At 41.5% G+C, this 19,336-nt stretch overlaps 1 protein-coding gene across 1 annotated transcript in view; it reads left to right on the forward strand.

Annotated features, from left to right (window-relative positions):
• The window catches only part of LOC124619340 (protein unc-80 homolog), a 905,779-nt gene that overhangs the window by 680,553 nt on the left and 205,890 nt on the right, over nucleotides 1-19,336 (forward strand). Inside the window, exon 50 of the mRNA XM_047145658.1 lies at nucleotides 8,480-8,632. Coding sequence (XP_047001614.1) covers nucleotides 8,480-8,632 — 153 coding nt within the window. The remainder of the gene's footprint in view (nucleotides 1-8,479; nucleotides 8,633-19,336) is intronic.

Here is a 19,336-nt window from a genome sequence, read left to right on the forward strand (position 1 = left end):
CAGACATTGTATACAATGAAGCTCTATAAGGCAAAAATAAATTCTGCATGTATGAAGTCTTGGGCACAGCTATAAATAAATTCCTGGGCAATACCAAGTCTTTCATCTAGTACATAATGTATCATGGTACACACAGTCCTTGATGCAGTTGAAGAAAGTTTATAGGAAAATAGCATGAACAGTAAAATATTAGAATCTAGAATTTCAGATCAGCTATACTTGACACATGCAATCATACACAAAGGAAAATTTGGAAGTTAGCTTAAATATGTAACTAAATGTGCGAAATGCTTAGCTTTAATTTGTCACATCTCCTACGCTAACATTCCAAAGATGAACTTAGTGGCATCCCTTTATCACACCCAAAATAATGTAAATTATAGGCCTCCAACAAAGCATGTCTTCTCCATTGTCACTGAGGGTACAGTAAAGAGTGTTGTCACTATATCATATAACGTGAATTTCAAGTATTAATTATGAACTAAAATGATTGCATTTCAACTTGGACCCATTGACGATTGATATTAAACTTTAATTATCACTCTAAAACTAATGATTTTTTGGTATAATCTATTGCCTCATTTAGTGAGCAATATATATATATACCCCCCTCCCCCCCCCCCCCCCACCCTCCCACACACACACACACACACACACACACACACACACACACACACACACACACACACACACGGTCCAGTTTTTGTAAAAGTATTTCTAAATACTCTGTAGATGGGACCAAAGTTCGATAGGCATTTTGAAATTTATTTCTTTATTTTCATTTTTGAGTAATAGTAGTCAGTCACACCTACCAACTTTTTAGTTTCATTGCTGTCTATTGAGGATTAATCCCAGTTGTTCTGTTCTTCTGTTTTAAAATCTTAATTTTCTGTGTCACCAAACAATAATGGTATATGAATGAAATTATCATTTGTGAATAATTTCTAGTTGCATATCTCAATTTGTGGATATTTTTTTTTTGTTTTACCCAGATACTTGCTGGATTTAATAAAATATTTTTTTTTTTCAAAAAGTGACATCAGTTACCATATTATTATTGTAAAAATCAAACAATGGAAAATCCAGGATGGAATGTAACCAAATATGAGAAGGAAAATGGCTATTCACCATATAGCGGAGATGCTGAGTTGCAGATGGGTACAACAAAAAGACTCACACAATTAAAGCATTCGGCCATTAAGGCCTTCGTAAACAATACACACACACACACTCAAGCAAATGCAACTCATACACACGACTGCAGTCTCAGGCAACTGAAACCACACTGCAGTTTGTGAGAGTCTTTTTGTTGTGCCTATCTGCAATTCAGCCTCTCCGCTATATGGTGACTAGCAACTTTCCTTCTCATATATTGTTCATATTATAAAAAGATGGGCTTAATAGAGCTGTGCCTTTTATAAGTCTACCTGCAAAAATATTGAGTGAATAACTATCAATGTTCTGGGATATACCCAATTTTATGGATCATAAGATGCATTTTTCCCTTCAAAAAACTTGTCTCCAAAATTCAGGTGCATCTTACACTCAAAATTGATTTAAAATTCATGCCTGTCTTAAAAATGGCCATATTTTGATGCCATGGGAAACCTATCTCTATCTGGCAACACTGGATTCAGCTGTCAGCAGCAGTGCACTGATGTGATGACCAAGAGTTGCAGGAATTCATGAGCTTGCTAACACTGTCTCTCTCCCACCTCCCATCACAAACCAGAACACTGCCTAGTTTGTGATGTGTCATTGCAGTCAACAACGCCAGTGAACTTGAACTGAAAGTGATTTGTGTTATCAGTAATAGTACTGTCATTTTCCCACATAGCCACCACCATTTGTTATGCAATTTTGACAATTATGAATCAGAGCCTGCATGCTGCACTTGTAAAAATTGGAACCAGCTGAGGTTAACCACTTTCTTACAGCTCTGACAACAGCATCTGAATCTATGTTTGCCACATAGTCCATCTCTCAGAGGCTCAAAGAGATGGAAGTCTGAAGGTGCTAAAATGGGGACTGTATTGTGGATGTGGTAAGAAAATGCAGCCAAATTTTGTAATGAGTGGCATGGTCACAAAACTGGTGTGGGGACTGGCATTATCAAGTTGGTCTTCTTTTGTCGCCTTACCATGGAAATTTGGGCTTTCAGCTTAGTCAGTGTCATCTTGTAGCATGCTGAATTGACAGTTTCTCCAAGCTCCAGGACTTCCAAAAGAACCACATCGCAGCTATCCCAAAAGATTGTGCACATCACTTTGCCTGCAGATGGCTGTCTCTTGAATTCCTTCTTTGATGGAGAATTCACACGTCACCATTCCATAGACTGCCTTCTAGATTCCAGCTCGTAGTGGTGACACCTTGTGTCATCTCCAGTGATGATGGTATTCAGAAAATTGTCGTCTTCAGCTCCATATTGGTCCAGCAGGTCCTGACAAATTTCCATTTGACGTGTTTTTTGTTCTTCTGCAAGCATCTGTGATACCTGTGATATCCATCTCATTTAACTTTGCGATAACCAAAATGTTCCAGCATTGTTTCCAAGGCATTACAGTTGACATTCAGCTTTGCACACAATTCTCTGGTTGTTATCTGACAATCAGCATGGATGAGTTGATTAAGATGGTCTTCATTGCGAGGTATGACAGATGTGCAGGGTCGACAGGGCTGTGGCTTGTCATGCACACAGTTTTCACCACCTTGAGTATGCTATACCATTGCCTCACATTGCCCACGTACATTATATTGTCTACATACACCTTTAGTGGACGTCGATGGATTTAAATCGGCGCAATGTCTTCAATAATGAGGAATTCAATCTCACATCACTGTTTTATACACACGTCCATATCAGACTACATTTTGGAACACTTCTCTGCAGGCACAAACTGCAAATGAAAGATGAAGGTTCAAGCATTAGCACTACACCAACAACATCTGGTGCAGACATCCAAAGCCATCACAAAAAAGTAGGAGGCATTGCTTTCGGGAAGACCCTCATATCTTTTCCTTACATTGTTGATATTCCAGCCTGGAGTTTCCATTGTTTGCATATTAAATTATTTCATATCTGATAAATGTTTTATTAAATGTTCATTTCATTTGAGGCCCATACTATTTGTACTAAGCAGATTCAGAAGGATGTAGGTTGCAGTAGGTACTGGGAGATGAAGAAGCTTGCACAGGATAGAGTAGCATGGAGAGTTGCATCAAACCAGTCTCAGGACTGAAGACCACAACATCAACATCATGCTCTGTACCCTATTTTCCAGGTGCGGTCAGAATCATTCATTTGCTACTTTCTTATTATGAATGATTCTAGGTTTTTCAGTAGAATTTTATTTTCAAGAATATCAGACAAGTTAAATATTTTTATTTATGTGCCTATTGCCCAATTTTCATCGTACTATGCAAAAAGTGCCGCTTTGTAAACTCCATTCTGGCTGAATCTGTACTTCTGCTACTTTGTAAACCAAACTGCTGTCTCTTGCTATTTAGCATAAAAATTCAGTTTATAATTATCATATACTTTCTCAGTGAAAAATATTTCAACATGCTGACCATTTACATGCTTGTCTTTTACGTTAATCTTAAGCTTTGATTAACTTCATTTTTAAATTTACATACAGTGATTCATATTTATCTAAGTTCAGTCTTTCTCTCTCTCTCTCTCTCTGTCTCTCTCTCTCTCTCTCCCTCTCTCTCTCTCTCTCTCTCTCTCTCTCTCTCTCTCTCTCTCTCTCTCTCTCTCTCTCTCTCTCTCTCTCTCTCACACACACACACACACACACACACACACACTTGTTATAACTCATTTAGAAATCCTTTCATAGAGTAGAAGAGATACCATGCAGGTATGACTTCAGTCTGTATTTAAAGTACTTTATTATCTGTTAGATTCTTGATATCACTGGGTAAGTGGTCACAACTTTATTGCTCTTTATCTCACTGCTTTCTGTGCCACACTGAGGCAGTAAGTGTATGTCATTCCTCCTTTTAATGTTGTATTTATGGTGACTGGTTCTTAACAATAAATTTCATTAGGAAGTAAATGTGAGACTCTTCCCATTATGCCCAACTGTTTCAAGACAGTCTCCAAGATATTCTAGCATCAACGCAACATATTGCCTTTCTTTCATGATTCTGTCCACAAACCCTTTTATGTACAAGAAGACATCAGCGAATGAGTATAGCAGATAAAAGTTAATATGTTGGCATTTTCTCCTTCAAAATCTTCTGTTGTCCATAATGTAAAATTTACAGAGATTAGATGTTTAAAAAGATCTGTTTCATGTGGCTTCCAGTTCAGTTTCATATCAACATAAACACACAAGAATTTGGAATAGTCCATCTTATTTTTTGATTTCCCCTCATGCACAATTGTAATGGAGTGTGGTCAGGCCTTGTGGAATACAGAACTGCAGGTCTGGTATTTTATCTAAGTGCAGTGACACATACTCAGGAAAGTTACTTGAATTGAAAGACTCATTTGTTGCTCTCTTCATTCCAAAGACTGGTTTGATTCAACTCTCCATGCCAATGTATCTTGTGCCGTCCTCTCCACTTGTGTATAATTACTGCAACCTACATCCACTTGAACAACATTTCTCTAGCCAAACCTTGGTCTGCCTCCAGGACCTGAATACCTTCTCCCCCATTTGCTTCACCTGGTTGTCCTCAACCCAACAAGCCACCTTCCCCAATGTTGATGTCCACCTCAAAGATAGCTACATCATTACCTCCATCCATATCAAACCTACCAACCACGACACTGACAGTTGCCACCGATTCCAAACCAAATTTCCTTTCATGGAGCCTAGCCACCTATGGCCATCACATCTGTAGAGATGAGCAGTCCCTCTCGAAATATACCAAGTGCCTGACTGTGGCTTTCAAAGACCTAATTAAGATTTTCTGTGACTTATCTCTACAATCACCAATCACCTCCCAAAGTCCCACTGCTCAGTCACAGAGGAGCATTGCCCTCATGTCTTAGTACCACCCAGGACTAAAGTAACTAAATGACATTCTTCTCTAGGGTTTCAACTACCTTTCATTGTGACCTGTCTCCCCTAGGGTTTCAACTAACACTCATTGTGCCCTGAAATAAGGAATGTCCTACCCACTATCCTTCCCATCCCTCCCACAGTGGTATTCTGCCACCCAACGAACCTACAGAGTGCATTCCATAAGTAATGCGACCAATTTTTTTCTGATGCAACGGAACACCACAGCATGCTGTAACCAGCTGAGCTAAGTGGAGGGTGGTGTTAGCTTCAAAATGCTCTTTGTCTTATTCAGCTGCGAGCTGTTGGAGTGTCAGGACGTGTGTTCCCATCAACCTTGTTTTGAGTTTATGTAACACGGCACAATGGATCATTCTGTAGTACGGTATGCTATCAAATTTTGCGTTAAACTTGGGAAGTCCACCACCAAAACATTTCCATTACTTCAGCATGCCTTTGGGACTGATTGCTTCTCCAAATCACAAGTTTTCTGATGGCACAAGTTGTTCATGGAGGGCCGAGAGGAGATCACCGGCGAACCTCGCAGTGGACGGCCATCATACGCATGTGTTGACGAAAATGTGACGCGTGTATGCCATTGTTTGAACTCTGACAAACAGCTGAGCCTTCAATTGATAGCACAAACTCTAAACATGTCAAAAACAACTGTTTTCCACATTGTGACCAAAGATTTGAACATGAGAAAGATGTGTGCCAAACTCGTACCAAAAGAGTTGACCGACGAACACAAGCACATGCGAGTGCTTCGGTGCCGAAAAATGTTGGAAATGTGTGAAAATGATCCCCAATTTTTAAACTCAGTTATCAGTGGTGATGGGTCATGGATTTTTGAGTACGACCCTGTGACAAAAAGGTAGAGTTCAGAGTGGCACACCCCATCGTCGCCCCGTCCCAAGAAGGCACACATGAGCAAGTCCATGCTCATTGTCTTCTTTGATGTCAGAGTCATTGTCCACCACTAATTTGTACCTACCAGGACTACAGTGAACTCAGCTTTCTACTTGGAAGTGCTCAAAAGACTGAAAAGTAGGGTCTCGCACTGCCGAAGCGACATCAAGGACATGTGGAAAGTTCACCACGACAACTCGCCGAGTCATAGCGCCTGCATTGTGAATGACTTCCTGGCCAGGACCAAGACCCCATTGGTTCCCCAGCTTCCCTACAGTCCTGTCTGGCTCCTGCTGACTTTTTTTTGTTTCCTCTATTAAAAGGAGTCATGAAAGAAAAACATTCAGACACGATTGAAAGCATCCAGGTACATGTTACATCAGCTTTAAATGACATTCCAGAAAAGGCATTCCAGGATGCCTTCCAGGCATGGAAACACCGCCTCCAGAAGTGTATTGACTAGAGTGTAGTTTCATCTCTCTGAGACTGCAGATGTGTGTGCTAGTTGCGCATGCATGTGTGTGTGCGTGCGTGTGTGTGTGTGTGTGTGTGTGTGTGTGTGTGTGTGTGTGTGTGTGTGTGTGTGTGTACTGCTGACAAAGGCCTTAATGGCTGAAAGCTATGTTTGTGTGAATCCTTTTATTGTGCCTATCGCGGCTCAGCATCTCCGCTATATGGTGAGTAGCAACTTTCCTTCTCTCATATTGTTAAGCTTAGTGATTCTCACTCAAACTGTCAAATGAAACCGAGAATACAACTTGTTGATGACATGTACATTAAATTCTACTAGCTTATCTGTTTTCCAATCCACTGTTGTGACACAACATTCAAAGATCTCGTCTGCGCAGATTCACCAACCTTAGACAGTAGGATTTAATTCATTTCGGTTTATTTATTCAGTACTTCATTCCCTTTCGTTGTTATGTAATAGTATTCTATTAGCTTGTATTGATATAGACATATGTGCTGAATGTTCATGATTTCCAAATGATGTCATGATAAGTTAACAAATCTTCTGACTTTCCACTTACGCTTTCATTCTCCTGTTTTGATGTTCACAGTATCACAATTTGCGGGCATTGTATTGCATCTGACTTTGCATGACAGTGAAACATTGAGTGTTTCAAGAAGGGATCTTGGGTTGACCACAGGTTTCACAATGATGGTACAAATTCTTATGAAAAGAAAAACTTTAAACTTTGAGGTGAGCTGCATGCCAGTTGTGCAAATATCTGTTGAGGCAAAGCAGAGACCCTCCCCCCTCCCCCCACTCAACTCCCTCTGACCATTTTATGTCACGATTATCCAGTTACAAATATTGCTGTCTTGACTGACCTCTCTTTCCCTAATTACTTGTGGGGTTAAGTTGATGCCTTCAAACTACTACCTTAAAGTTGAAAACGAACATCTATCTCATCAGCAGAGTTGAGAGGGTAGCCCTCCTGAAAATTCCCTTGTTAAAATTATGACTTGTCTTTGAACCAAGACACAGTTGTGACAAATGTATTCATCATCATAAAAGACAAGAAGAGACCTTTGAGAAGTTTAAAGTAAGAGACTTGAGGAAATTACAAGTGGTTTTAAAGCTGTTATGAGACATTTGAATGTAGCATTATTAGTTGAAACTCCCTAATTCAGGCTAGTTGTTAAACAACTTTGAAGTCAAAGATATTGGGCTCTTATTCCATTCTACATGATTTATATATAATTCTTAATTTTAGCAATGTGATTGTCTCATCCAAGGGCATAGTGAATCAAAATCCCGACCTATTACAGAAATAATGAGAATACATTGGTGGTAAATTTATGAACAGTATCAATTGTACCAGAAATTCCCCATTAGCATAGAAACTGTTAAGAGTTCCAGACAAGAGGAACCCAGTTATTAGTGCAACGCATGACGAAAGTATCCTGATCAGCCCAGGAAATATAGCCTAGACAGTGACAAAGTGTTTCACAGAAGTGACCACCACTATCAACCAGATCAAAACTTTCATTACCACAAAGCTATTGTCAACATGGGAAACTGGAAATACAAAATAACTTTGTATCTGCCCCCTACCTGTGGAGTGAAAATGAGCTTTATCTGTGGCCCATTACTGAGTATGTGAACACACAACTAGAGTAGGTATGTATTTTCCCAAGTTGGCATCATAGTCACATCCTCACAATCTTTGTGGGAAAATCCATTAAGTAAATAGTGAACTGTAATTTTGTCTGGGTTCTTCAGTTGAGACAGCTCCTTAGTAACTTCCTGTCCATTATCATCAGATATCAGTCCACTGTTCATCGCCGGGTCTTGCTGGACGTGATGAGAGAACAGGCTTTCCTATACAAGCAACATCTCATAGATGTTTTTCTCAACCAGGTTTTTGGGAGCATATTACCAAAAGTTTGTTTCATCAGTAAAGCTACTGAGGACATCTAAAAACATTAGGTTTCTCTTTGAAGTGAAGCATTCTTCAGTTACCCTGCTTGAAGAAAGGATACTTTCATCTACAATGAAGTTTTCCACACTTCTTCATATGAAGAAAAATATAATTACTTCCTTTCAGGTTCTCCGAAATGAATTCCGACGCCCTCGTGATACTTTGCTGTCAATGGTTGCTGAATTTCTCACCAAAAGCTCTGCTCGACTTGCAGAACTAAACAAGAAGTCTAGCCAGGATGGCAAAGCAGTGGAACTTCTTGACATAAAGTCTCATGTTGTGAGTATGCAATTTTTTTCACATCTTTCTTATTTATAAAGATCTTTACAATGTCACATAACAGAGTGTAATAAATGTGTGTCATGTAATAGCAATGGTAGCTAGTTAACACATAGTGTTCACTTTGAACATATGTTTTTATGAACCATACAAGGAGATGGACTCACATTGTGGAGGACATTATGGAGAACAGTGGATCAAATCCCTATCCAGGTTTCCAGGTTTAGGTTTAGTAGTTTCCCTAAGTTGCTTAAGGCAAGCCAGGGCACAGCTAAATTCACTTCCTATTGTAACAAACGAAGTTGGGATATTTTTACTTCCCCTTTTGTTTTGCCATCTGCCTCCTTAAAATTCATTTTTTTCATTTTTGAACTAATTACCATTAACATACATGAGTATAATCTGCATTTTCATAAAAGAGAAAGGTTGGCCCTTAGTTTTAAAGAATATAACACCGAAACTAATTTTGTGCTTAGTTTTATGTATGTAATTGATTTTCTAATTTATTTCAACTATTGCTAGTTAGTACCTTTTGGTAGAGGGTGAAATCAGTAATTGTTTCGTTACGTAAATTCTATTGTTGACTTATAAACAAATATAAATTTTGTACTAATTATAAAGATTTGGGGAACAACTAATAGTAACTTTAAAGGATCTATTTGGCTCTATTTGAAAACATGATAGCAAAGCTAGACCTTAATTAACGCCAAAGTAATTTTCAGTTTCGTCAAAGTATTGTTTGCATATCTATATATGTCAATTTCATCATTTAAACAAATAATTCAGCTTAACCCTTGAAGTAGAAGAAACTTAAAAAGAACCAATTTTTTTATGTATTCAGTTAATTTACTGAGTTAAGTTTTAATTGTAATTTCTACAAATTTAACTTCAAACAGTGTAGTTTCAGTACTTATTATTGTGAGGATGTATAAGGGCCTGATTTTTGGTCCCGAGACAGTCAGTCCACAGCCATGTTTCAGATGAGGAACCTGTATTGGTTAGATCAGCAACAATGGATCCACTTAACTGTGAAATAAGTGTTACACCAATAGGCCATGTGTTAAAACAATGACAGTGTCTGTTCCGTATGTACCTTATTATTCCACATGAACAGTGAAATGTTTGGTTAGGCTTTTACTGCTCATAGATGTTCAACACTAAACTATTGTAGCAGTATGTGGATGTTCGCCTCCAACCTATTAATGAGGCTTGTCGAAAGTTAAACAGTAGGGCACTGGCCGTATATAACTGTGTATTATTGTGGCATTGTGAACACTGAAAGTAAACAACTGTGAAACGCATCCGTATAAAACTTTGAAACACATCCATGCACCTGTCGGCTACATTATTTACAGTAGTCAGTGTCGAAATTACAAACCCCATATTTCAGCCAGTGTTGCAATGCAGTATGTCAACATAAGGACAATCAATGAAGAAATAAAGCAGGCGAACATCACACCATACCTCACCCAGTCCTCAGCAGATGCTCCATTTTCTGTGGTCTCATTCTAGATGGGGTGTTAGTCTCTAATCTTCTTGTTCCTTTGGTTTAATATAACTAAAAACAAAGATTTATCTAAAAACAAAGATGACGAGACTTACCAAACAAAAAAACTGGCAAGTCGATAGACACACAAACAAACACAAACACACACACAAAATTCTAGCTTTCGCAACCAACGGTTGCTTCATCAGGAAAGAGGGAAGGAGAGGGAAAGACTAAAGGATGTGGGTTTTAAGACGGAGGGTAAGGAGTCATTCCAATCCCGGGAGCGGAAACACTTACCTTACGGGAAAAAAAGGACAGGTATACACTCGCACACACACACACACACACACACACATATCTATCCGCACATACACAGACACAAGCAGACATCTGTAAAGGAAAAGAGTTTGGCAAGATGATGTGACATACGAAACGAAAGCTCTGGCCGGCTGATAGACACACAAACAAACACAAACATACACACAAAACTCAAGCTTTCGCAACCAACGGTTGTTTCATCAGGAAAGAGGGAAGGAGAGGGAAAGACTAAATAAAGGATGTGGGTTTTAAGGGAGAGGGTAAGGAGTGATTCCAATCCCGGAAGCCTAAAGACTTACCTTAGGGGGAAAAAAGGACTGGTATACACTCGCACAAACACACACATATCCATCCGCACATACACAGACACAAGCAGACATTTGTAAAGGCAAAAAGTTTGGCAAGATGATGTGACTTACCAAACGAAAGCGCTGGCACGTTGATAGACACACAAACAAACACAAACTTACTCACATAATTCAAGCTTTCGCAACCAACGATTGCTTCATCAGGAAAGAGGGAAGGAGAGGGAAAGACTAAAGGATGTGGGTTTTAAGGGAGAGGGTAAGGAGTCATTCCAATCCCGGGAGCGGAAAAAGTTACCTTAGGGGTAAAAAAAGACAGGTATACACTCCCACACACGCACATATCCATCCGCACATACACAGACACAAGCAGACATTTGTAAAGGCAAAGAGTTTGGCAAGATGATGTGACTTACCAAACGAAAACACTGGCAGGTTCATAGACACACAAACAAACACAAACATACACACTAAATTCAAGTTTTCTCAACCAACGGTTGCTTCATCTGGAAAGAGGGAAGGATAGGGAAAGACTAAAGGATGTGGGTTTTAAGGGAGAGGGTAAGGAGTCATTCCAATCCCGGGAGTGGAAAAAGTTACCTTAGGGGTAAAAAAAGACAGGTATACACTCCCACACACGCACATATCCATCCGCACATACACAGACACAAGCAGACATTTGTAAAGGCAAAGAGTTTGGCAAGATGATGTGACTTACCAAACGAAAACACTGGCAGGTTCATAGACACACAAAGAAACACAAGCATACACACAAAATTCAAGCTTTCGCAACCAACGGTTGCTTCGTCAGGATAGAGGGAAGGAGAGGGAAAGACTAAAGGATGTGGGTTTTAAGGGAGAGGGTAAGGAGTCAATCCAGTCCCAGGTGCAGAGAGACTTACCTTAGGGGGAAAAAAGGACAGGTATACACTCGCACACACACACACACACACATATCAATCCACACATACACTGACACAAGCAGACATTTGTAAAGGCAAACAGTTTGGCAAGATGATGTGACTTACCAAACGATAGCGCTGGCAGGTTGATAGACACACAAACAAACACATACACACAAAATTCAAGCTTTCGCAACCAACGGTGGCTTCATCAGGAAAAAGGGAAGGAGAGGGAAAGACTAAAGGATGTGGGTTTTAAGGGAGAGGGTAAGGAGTCATTCCAATCCCGGGAGCGGAAAAAGTTACCTTAGGGGTAAAAAAAGACAGGTATACACTCCGACACATGCACATATCCATCCGCACATACACAGACACAAGCAGACATTTGTAAAGGCAAACAGTTTGGCAAGATGATGTGACTTACCAAACGAAAGCGCTGGCAGGTTGATAGACACGCAAACAAACGCAAACATACACACAAAATTCAAGCTTTCGCAACCAATGGTTGCTTCATCAGGAAAGAGGGAAGGAGAGGGAAAGACTAAAGGATGTGGGTTTTAAGGGAGAGGGTAAGGAGTCATTCCAATCCCGGGAGTGGAAAGTCTTACCTTAAGGGGAAAAAAGGGCAGGTACACAATCGCACACACACACACACACACACACACACACACACACACACACACACACACACACACACACACACACACACACACACACACACACATATCGATCCTCACATACACAGGCACAAGCAGACATTTGTAAAGGCAAAGAGTTTGGCCAGATGATGTGACTTACCAAACGAAACCACAGGCAGGTTGATAGACGCACAAACACACACATACATACACACAAAATCCAAGCTTTCGCAACCAACGTTTGCTTCATCAGGAAAGAGGGAAGGTAAGGGAAAGACTTACGGATGAGTGTTTTAAGGGAGAGGGTAAGGAGCCAATCCAATCCCAGGTGCGGAAAGACTTACCTTAGGGGGAAAAAGTCACAGGTGTACATTCGCACACACACGCAAACACATATCCATCCCCACATACACAGACACAAGCAGACATTTGTAAAGGCAAAGAGATCCGTAAGATGATGTTACTTACCAAACGAAAGCACTGGAAGGTTGATAGAGACACAAACAGACACTAACATACACACAAAATTCAATCTTTTGCAACCAACGGTTGCTTCATCAGGAAAGAGGGAAGGAGAGGGAAAGACTAAAGGATGTGGGTTTTGAGGGAGAGAGTAAGGAGTCAATCCAATCCCGGGTGCGGAGAGACTTACCTTAGAGGAAAATAAGGACAGGTATACACTCGGACTCACACACACACACATATCCATCTGCACATACACAGACACAAGCAGACAGTTGTAAAGGCAAAGAGTTTGGCAAGATGATGTGACTTACCAAACGAAAGCGCTCCCAGGTTGATAGACACACATACAAACACATAAACACAAAATTCAAGCTTTCGCAACCAACGGTGGCTTCCTCAGGAAAGAGGGAAGGTGAGGGAAAGACTAAAGGATGTGGGTTTTAAGGGAGAGCGTATGGAGTCAATCCAATCCCAGGTGCGAAAAGACTTACCTTAGGGGGAAAAAAGGACAGGTATACACTCGCACCCACACGCAAATTTCCATCCGCACATACACAGACACAAGCAGACATTTGTAAAGGCAAAGAGTTTGGCAGGATGATGTGACTTACCAAACGAAAGTGCTGGCAGTTTGATAGTCACACAAACAAACACAAACATACACACAAAATTCAAGCTTTCGCAGTGTATGGTTGCTTCATCAGGAAAGAAGGAAGGAGAGGGAAAGTCTAAAGGATGTGGGTTTTAAGGGATAGGGTGAGGAGTCATTCCAATCCCAGGAGTGGAAAGACTTACCTTAGCGGGAAAAAAGGACAGGTATACACTCGGACTCACACACACACACATATCCATCTGCACATACAGAGACAGAAGCAGACATTTGTAAAGTCAAAGAGTTTGGCAAGATGATGTGCTTACCAAACGAAAGTGCTGGCAGTTTGATAGACACACAAACAAACACATACACCCAAAATTCAAGGTTTCGCAACCAACGGTGGCCTCCTCAGGAAAGAGGGAAGGAGAGGGAATGACTAAAGGATGTGGATTTTAAGGGAGAGGGTAAGGAGTCTTTCCAATTCCGGGAGCGAAAAGACTTACCTTAAGAGGGAGAAAAGACAGGCATACACCCACACACACACACACACATATCCATCCGCACATACACAGACACAAGCAGACATTTCTAAAGCCAAAGAGTTTGGGAAGATGATGTGACTTACCAAACGAAGCGCTGTCAGGTTGATAGACACTCAAACAAACACAAACATACACACAAAATCCAAGCTTTTGCAACAAACGGTTGCTTCATCAGCAAAGAGGGAAGGAGAGGGAGAGACTAAAGGATATGGGTTTTAGGGGAGAGGGAAAGGAGTCATTACAATCCCGGGAGCGAAAAGACTTACCTCTGGGGGAAGAAGGACAGGTATACACTCGCACACACACTCACACACACATACCCATCCGCACATACACAGACACAAGCAGACATTTGTAAAGGCAAAGAGTTTGGCAAGATGATGTGACTTACCAAACGAATGCGCTGGCAGGTTGATAGACACTCAAACATACACACAAAATTCAAGCTTTCACAACCAACGGTTGCTTCATCAGGAAAGAGGGAAGGAGAAGGATAGGCTAAAGGATGTGGGTTTTAAGGAAGAGGGTAAGGAGTCAATCCAATCCCGGGTGCGGGAGACTTACCTTAGGGGGAAAAAAGGACAGGTATACACTCGCACAAACACACACATATCCATCCGCACATACACAGACACAAGCAGACATTTGTAAAGGCAAAAAGTTTGGCAAGATGATGTGACTTACCAAACGAAAGCGCTGGCACGTTGATAGACACACAAACAAACACAAACTTACTCACATAATTCAAGCTTTCGCAACCAACGATTGCTTCATCAGGAAAGAGGGAAGGAGAGGGAAAGACTAAAGGATGTGGGTTTTAAGGGAGAGGGTAAGGAGTCATTCCAATCCCGGGAGCGGAAAAAGTTACCTTAGGGGTAAAAAAAGACAGGTATACACTCCCACACACGCACATATCCATCCGCACATACACAGACACAAGCAGACATTTGTAAAGGCAAAGAGTTTGGCAAGATGATGTGACTTACCAAACGAAAACACTGGCAGGTTCATAGACACACAAACAAACACAAACATACACACTAAATTCAAGTTTTCTCAACCAACGGTTGCTTCATCAGGAAAGAGGGAAGGATAGGGAAAGACTAAAGGATGTGGGTTTTAAGGGAGAGGGTAAGGAGTCATTCCAATCCCGGGAGTGGAAAAAGTTACCTTAGGGGTAAAAAAAGACAGGTATACACTCCCACACACGCACATATCCATCCGCACATACACAGACACAAGCAGACATTTGTAAAGGCAAAGAGTTTGGCAAGATGATGTGACTTACCAAACGAAAACACTGGCAGGTTCATAGACACACAAAGAAACACAAGCATACACACAAAATTCAAGCTTTCGCAACCAACGGTTGCTTCGTCAGGATAGAGGGAAGGAGAGGGAAAGACTAAAGGATGTGGGTTTTAAGGGAGAGGGTAAGGAGTCAATCCAGTCCCAGGTGCAGAGAGACTTACCTTAGGGGGAAAAAAGGACAGGTATACACTCGCACACACACACACACACATATCAATCCACACATACACTGACACAAGCAGACATTTGTAAAGGCAAACAGTTTGGCAAGATGATGTGACTTACCAAACGATAGCGCTGGCAGGTTGATAGACACACAAACAAACACATACACACAAAATTCAAGCTTTCGCAACCAACGGTGGCTTCATCAGGAAAAAGGGAAGGAGAGGGAAAGACTAAAGGATGTGGGTTTTAAGGGAGAGGGTAAGGAGTCATTCCAATCCCGGGAGCGGAAAAAGTTACCTTAGGGGTAAAAAAAGACAGGTATACACTCCCACACATGCACATATCCATCCGCACATACACAGGCACAAGCAGACATTTGTAGAGGCAAATAGTTTGGCAAGATGATGTGACTTACCAAACGAAAGCGCTGGCAGGTTGATAGACACGCAAACAAACACAAACATACACACAAAATTCAAGCTTTCGCAACCAATGGTTGCTTCATCAGGAAAGAGGGAAGGAGAGGGAAAGACTAAAGGATGTGGGTTTTAAGGGAGAGGGTAAGGAGTCATTCCAATCCCGGGAGCGGAAAAAGTTACCTTAGGGGTAAAAAAAGACAGGTATACACTCCCACACACGCACATATCCATCCGCACATACACAGACACAAGCAGACATTTGTAAAGGCAAAGAGTTTGGCAAGATAATGTGACTTACCAAACGAAAACTCTGGCAGGTTCATAGACACACAAACAAACACAAACATACACACTAAATTCAAGTTTTCTCAACCAACGGTTGCTTCATCAGGAAAGAGGGAAGGATAGGGAAAGACTAAAGGATGTGGGTTTTAAGGGAGAGGGTAAGGAGTCATTCCAATTCCGGGAGTGGAAAAAGTTACCTTAGGGGTAAAAAAAGACAGGTATACACTCCCACACACGCACATATCCATCCGCACATACACAGACACAAGCAGACATTTGTAGAGGCAAATAGTTTGGCAAGATGATGTGACTTACCAAACGAAAGCGCTGGCAGGTTGATAGACACGCAAACAAACACAAACATACACACAAAATTCAAGCTTTCGCAACCAATGGTTGCTTCATCAGGAAAGAGGGAAGGAGAGGGAAAGACTAAAGGATGTGGGTTTTAAGGGAGAGGGTAAGGAGTCATTCCAATCCCGGGAGCGGAAAAAGTTACCTTAGGGGTAAAAAAAGACAGGTATACACTCCCACACACGCACATATCCATCCGCACATACACAGACACAAGCAGACATTTGTAAAGGCAAAGAGTTTGGCAAGATAATGTGACTTACCAAACGAAAACTCTGGCAGGTTCATAGACACACAAACAAACACAAACATACACACTAAATTCAAGTTTTCTCAACCAACGGTTGCTTCATCAGGAAAGAGGGAAGGATAGGGAAAGACTAAAGGATGTGGGTTTTAAGGGAGAGGGTAAGGAGTCATTCCAATTCCGGGAGTGGAAAAAGTTACCTTAGGGGTAAAAAAAGACAGGTATACACTCCCACACACGCACATATCCATCCGCACATACACAGACACAAGCAGACATTTGTAAAGGCAAAGAGTTTGGCAAGATGATGTGACTTACCAAACGAAAACACTGGCAGGTTCATAGACACACAAAGAAACACAAGCATACACTCAAAATTCAAGCTTTCGCAACCAACGGTTGCTTCGTCAGGATAGAGGGAAGGAGAGGGAAAGACTAAAGGATGTGGGTTTTAAGGGAGAGGGTAAGGAGTCAATCCAGTCCCAGGTGCAGAGAGACTTACTTTAGGGGGAAAAAAGGACAGGTATACACTCGCACACACACACACACACACATATCAATCCACACATACACTGACACAAGCAGACATTTGCAAAGGCAAACAGTTTGGCAAGATGATGTGACTTACCAAACGATAGCGCTGGCAGGTTGATAGACACACAAACAAACACATACACACAAAATTCAAGCTTTCGCAACCAACGGTGGCTTCATCAGGAAAAAGGGAAGGAGAGGGAAAGACTAAAGGATGTGGGTTTTAAGGGAGAGGGTAAGGAGTCATTCCAATCCCGGGAGTGGAAAGTCTTACCTTAAGGGGAAAAAAGGGCAGGTACACAATCGCACACACACACACACGCACACACACACACACACACACACACACACACACACACACACATATCGATCCTCACATACACAGGCACAAGCAGACATTTGTAAAGGCAAAGAGTTTGGCCAGATGATGTGACTTACCAAACGAAACCACAGGCAGGTTGATAGACGCACAAACACACACATACATACACACAAAATTCAAGCTTTCGCAACCAACGTTTGCTTCATCAGGAAAGAGGGAAGGTAAGGGAAAGACTTACGGATGAGTGTTTTAAGGGAGAGGGTAAGGAGCCAATCCAATCCCAGGTGCGGAAAGACTTACCTTAGGGGGAAAAAGTCACAGGTGTACATTCGCACACACACGCAAACACATATCCATCCCCACATACACAGACACAAGCAGACATTTGTAAAGGCAAAGAGATCCGTAAGATGATGTTACTTACCAAACGAAAGCACTGGAAGGTTGATAGGGACACAAACAGACACTAACATACACACAAAATTCAATCTTTGCAACCAACGGTTGCTTCATCAGGAAAGAGGGAAGGAGAGGGAAAGACTAAAGGATGTGGGTTTTGAGGGAGAGAGTAAGGAGTCAATCCAATCCCGGGTGCGGAGAGACTTACCTTAGAGGAAAATAAGGACAGGTATACACTCGGACTCACACACACACACATATCCATCTGCACATACACAGACACAAGCAGACAGTTGTAAAGGCAAAGAGTTTGGCAAGATGATGTGACTTACCAAACGAAAGCGCTCCCAGGTTGATAGACACACATACAAACACATAAACACAAAATTCAAGCTTTCGCAACCAACGGTGGCTTCCTCAGGAAAGAGGGAAGGTGAGGGAAAGACTAAAGGATGTGGGTTTTAAGGGAGAGCGTATGGAGTCAATCCAATCCCAGGTGCGAAAAGACTTACCTTAGGGGGAAAAAAGGACAGGTAGACACTCGCACCCACACGCAAATTTCCATCCGCACATACACAGACACAAGCAGACATTTGTAAAGGCAAAGAGTTTGGCAGGATGATGTGACTTACCAAACGAAACTGCTGGCAGGTTGATAGTGACACAAACAAACACAAACATACACACAAAATTCAAGCTTTCGCAACGTATGGTTGCTTCATCAGGAAAGAAGGAAGGAGAGGGAAAGTCTAAAGGATGTGGGTTTTAAGGGATAGGGTGAGGAGTCATTCCAATCCCAGGAGCGGAAAGACTTACCTTAGCGGGAAAAAAGGACAGGTATACACTCGGACTCACACACACACACATATCCATCTGCACATACAGAGACTGAAGCAGACATTTGTAAAGTCAAAGAGTTTGGCAAGATGATGTGCTTACCAAACGAAAGTGCTGGCAGTTTGATAGACACACAAACAAACACATACACCCAAAATTCAAGGTTTCGCAACCAACGGTGGCCTCCTCAGGAAAGAGGGAAGGAGAGGGAATGACTAAAGGATGTGGATTTTAAGGGAGAGGGTAAGGAGTCTTTCCAATTCCGGGAGCGAAAAGACTTACCTTAAGGGGGAGAAAAGACAGGCATACACCCACACACACACACACACATATCCATCCGCACATACACAGACACAAGCAGACATTTCTAAAGCCAAAGAGTTTGGGAAGATGATGTGACTTACCAAACGAAGCGCTGTCAGGTTGATAGACACACAAACAAACACAAACATACACACAAAATCCAAGCTTTTGCAACAAACGGTTGCTTCATCAGCAAAGAGGGAAGGAGAGGGAGAGACTAAAGGATATGGGTTTTAAGGGAGAGGGAAAGGAGTCATTACAATCCCGGGAG

This window comes from Schistocerca americana, chromosome 6, assembly GCF_021461395.2.
Source record: "Schistocerca americana isolate TAMUIC-IGC-003095 chromosome 6, iqSchAmer2.1, whole genome shotgun sequence".
Lineage (NCBI taxonomy): Eukaryota > Metazoa > Arthropoda > Insecta > Orthoptera > Acrididae > Schistocerca > Schistocerca americana.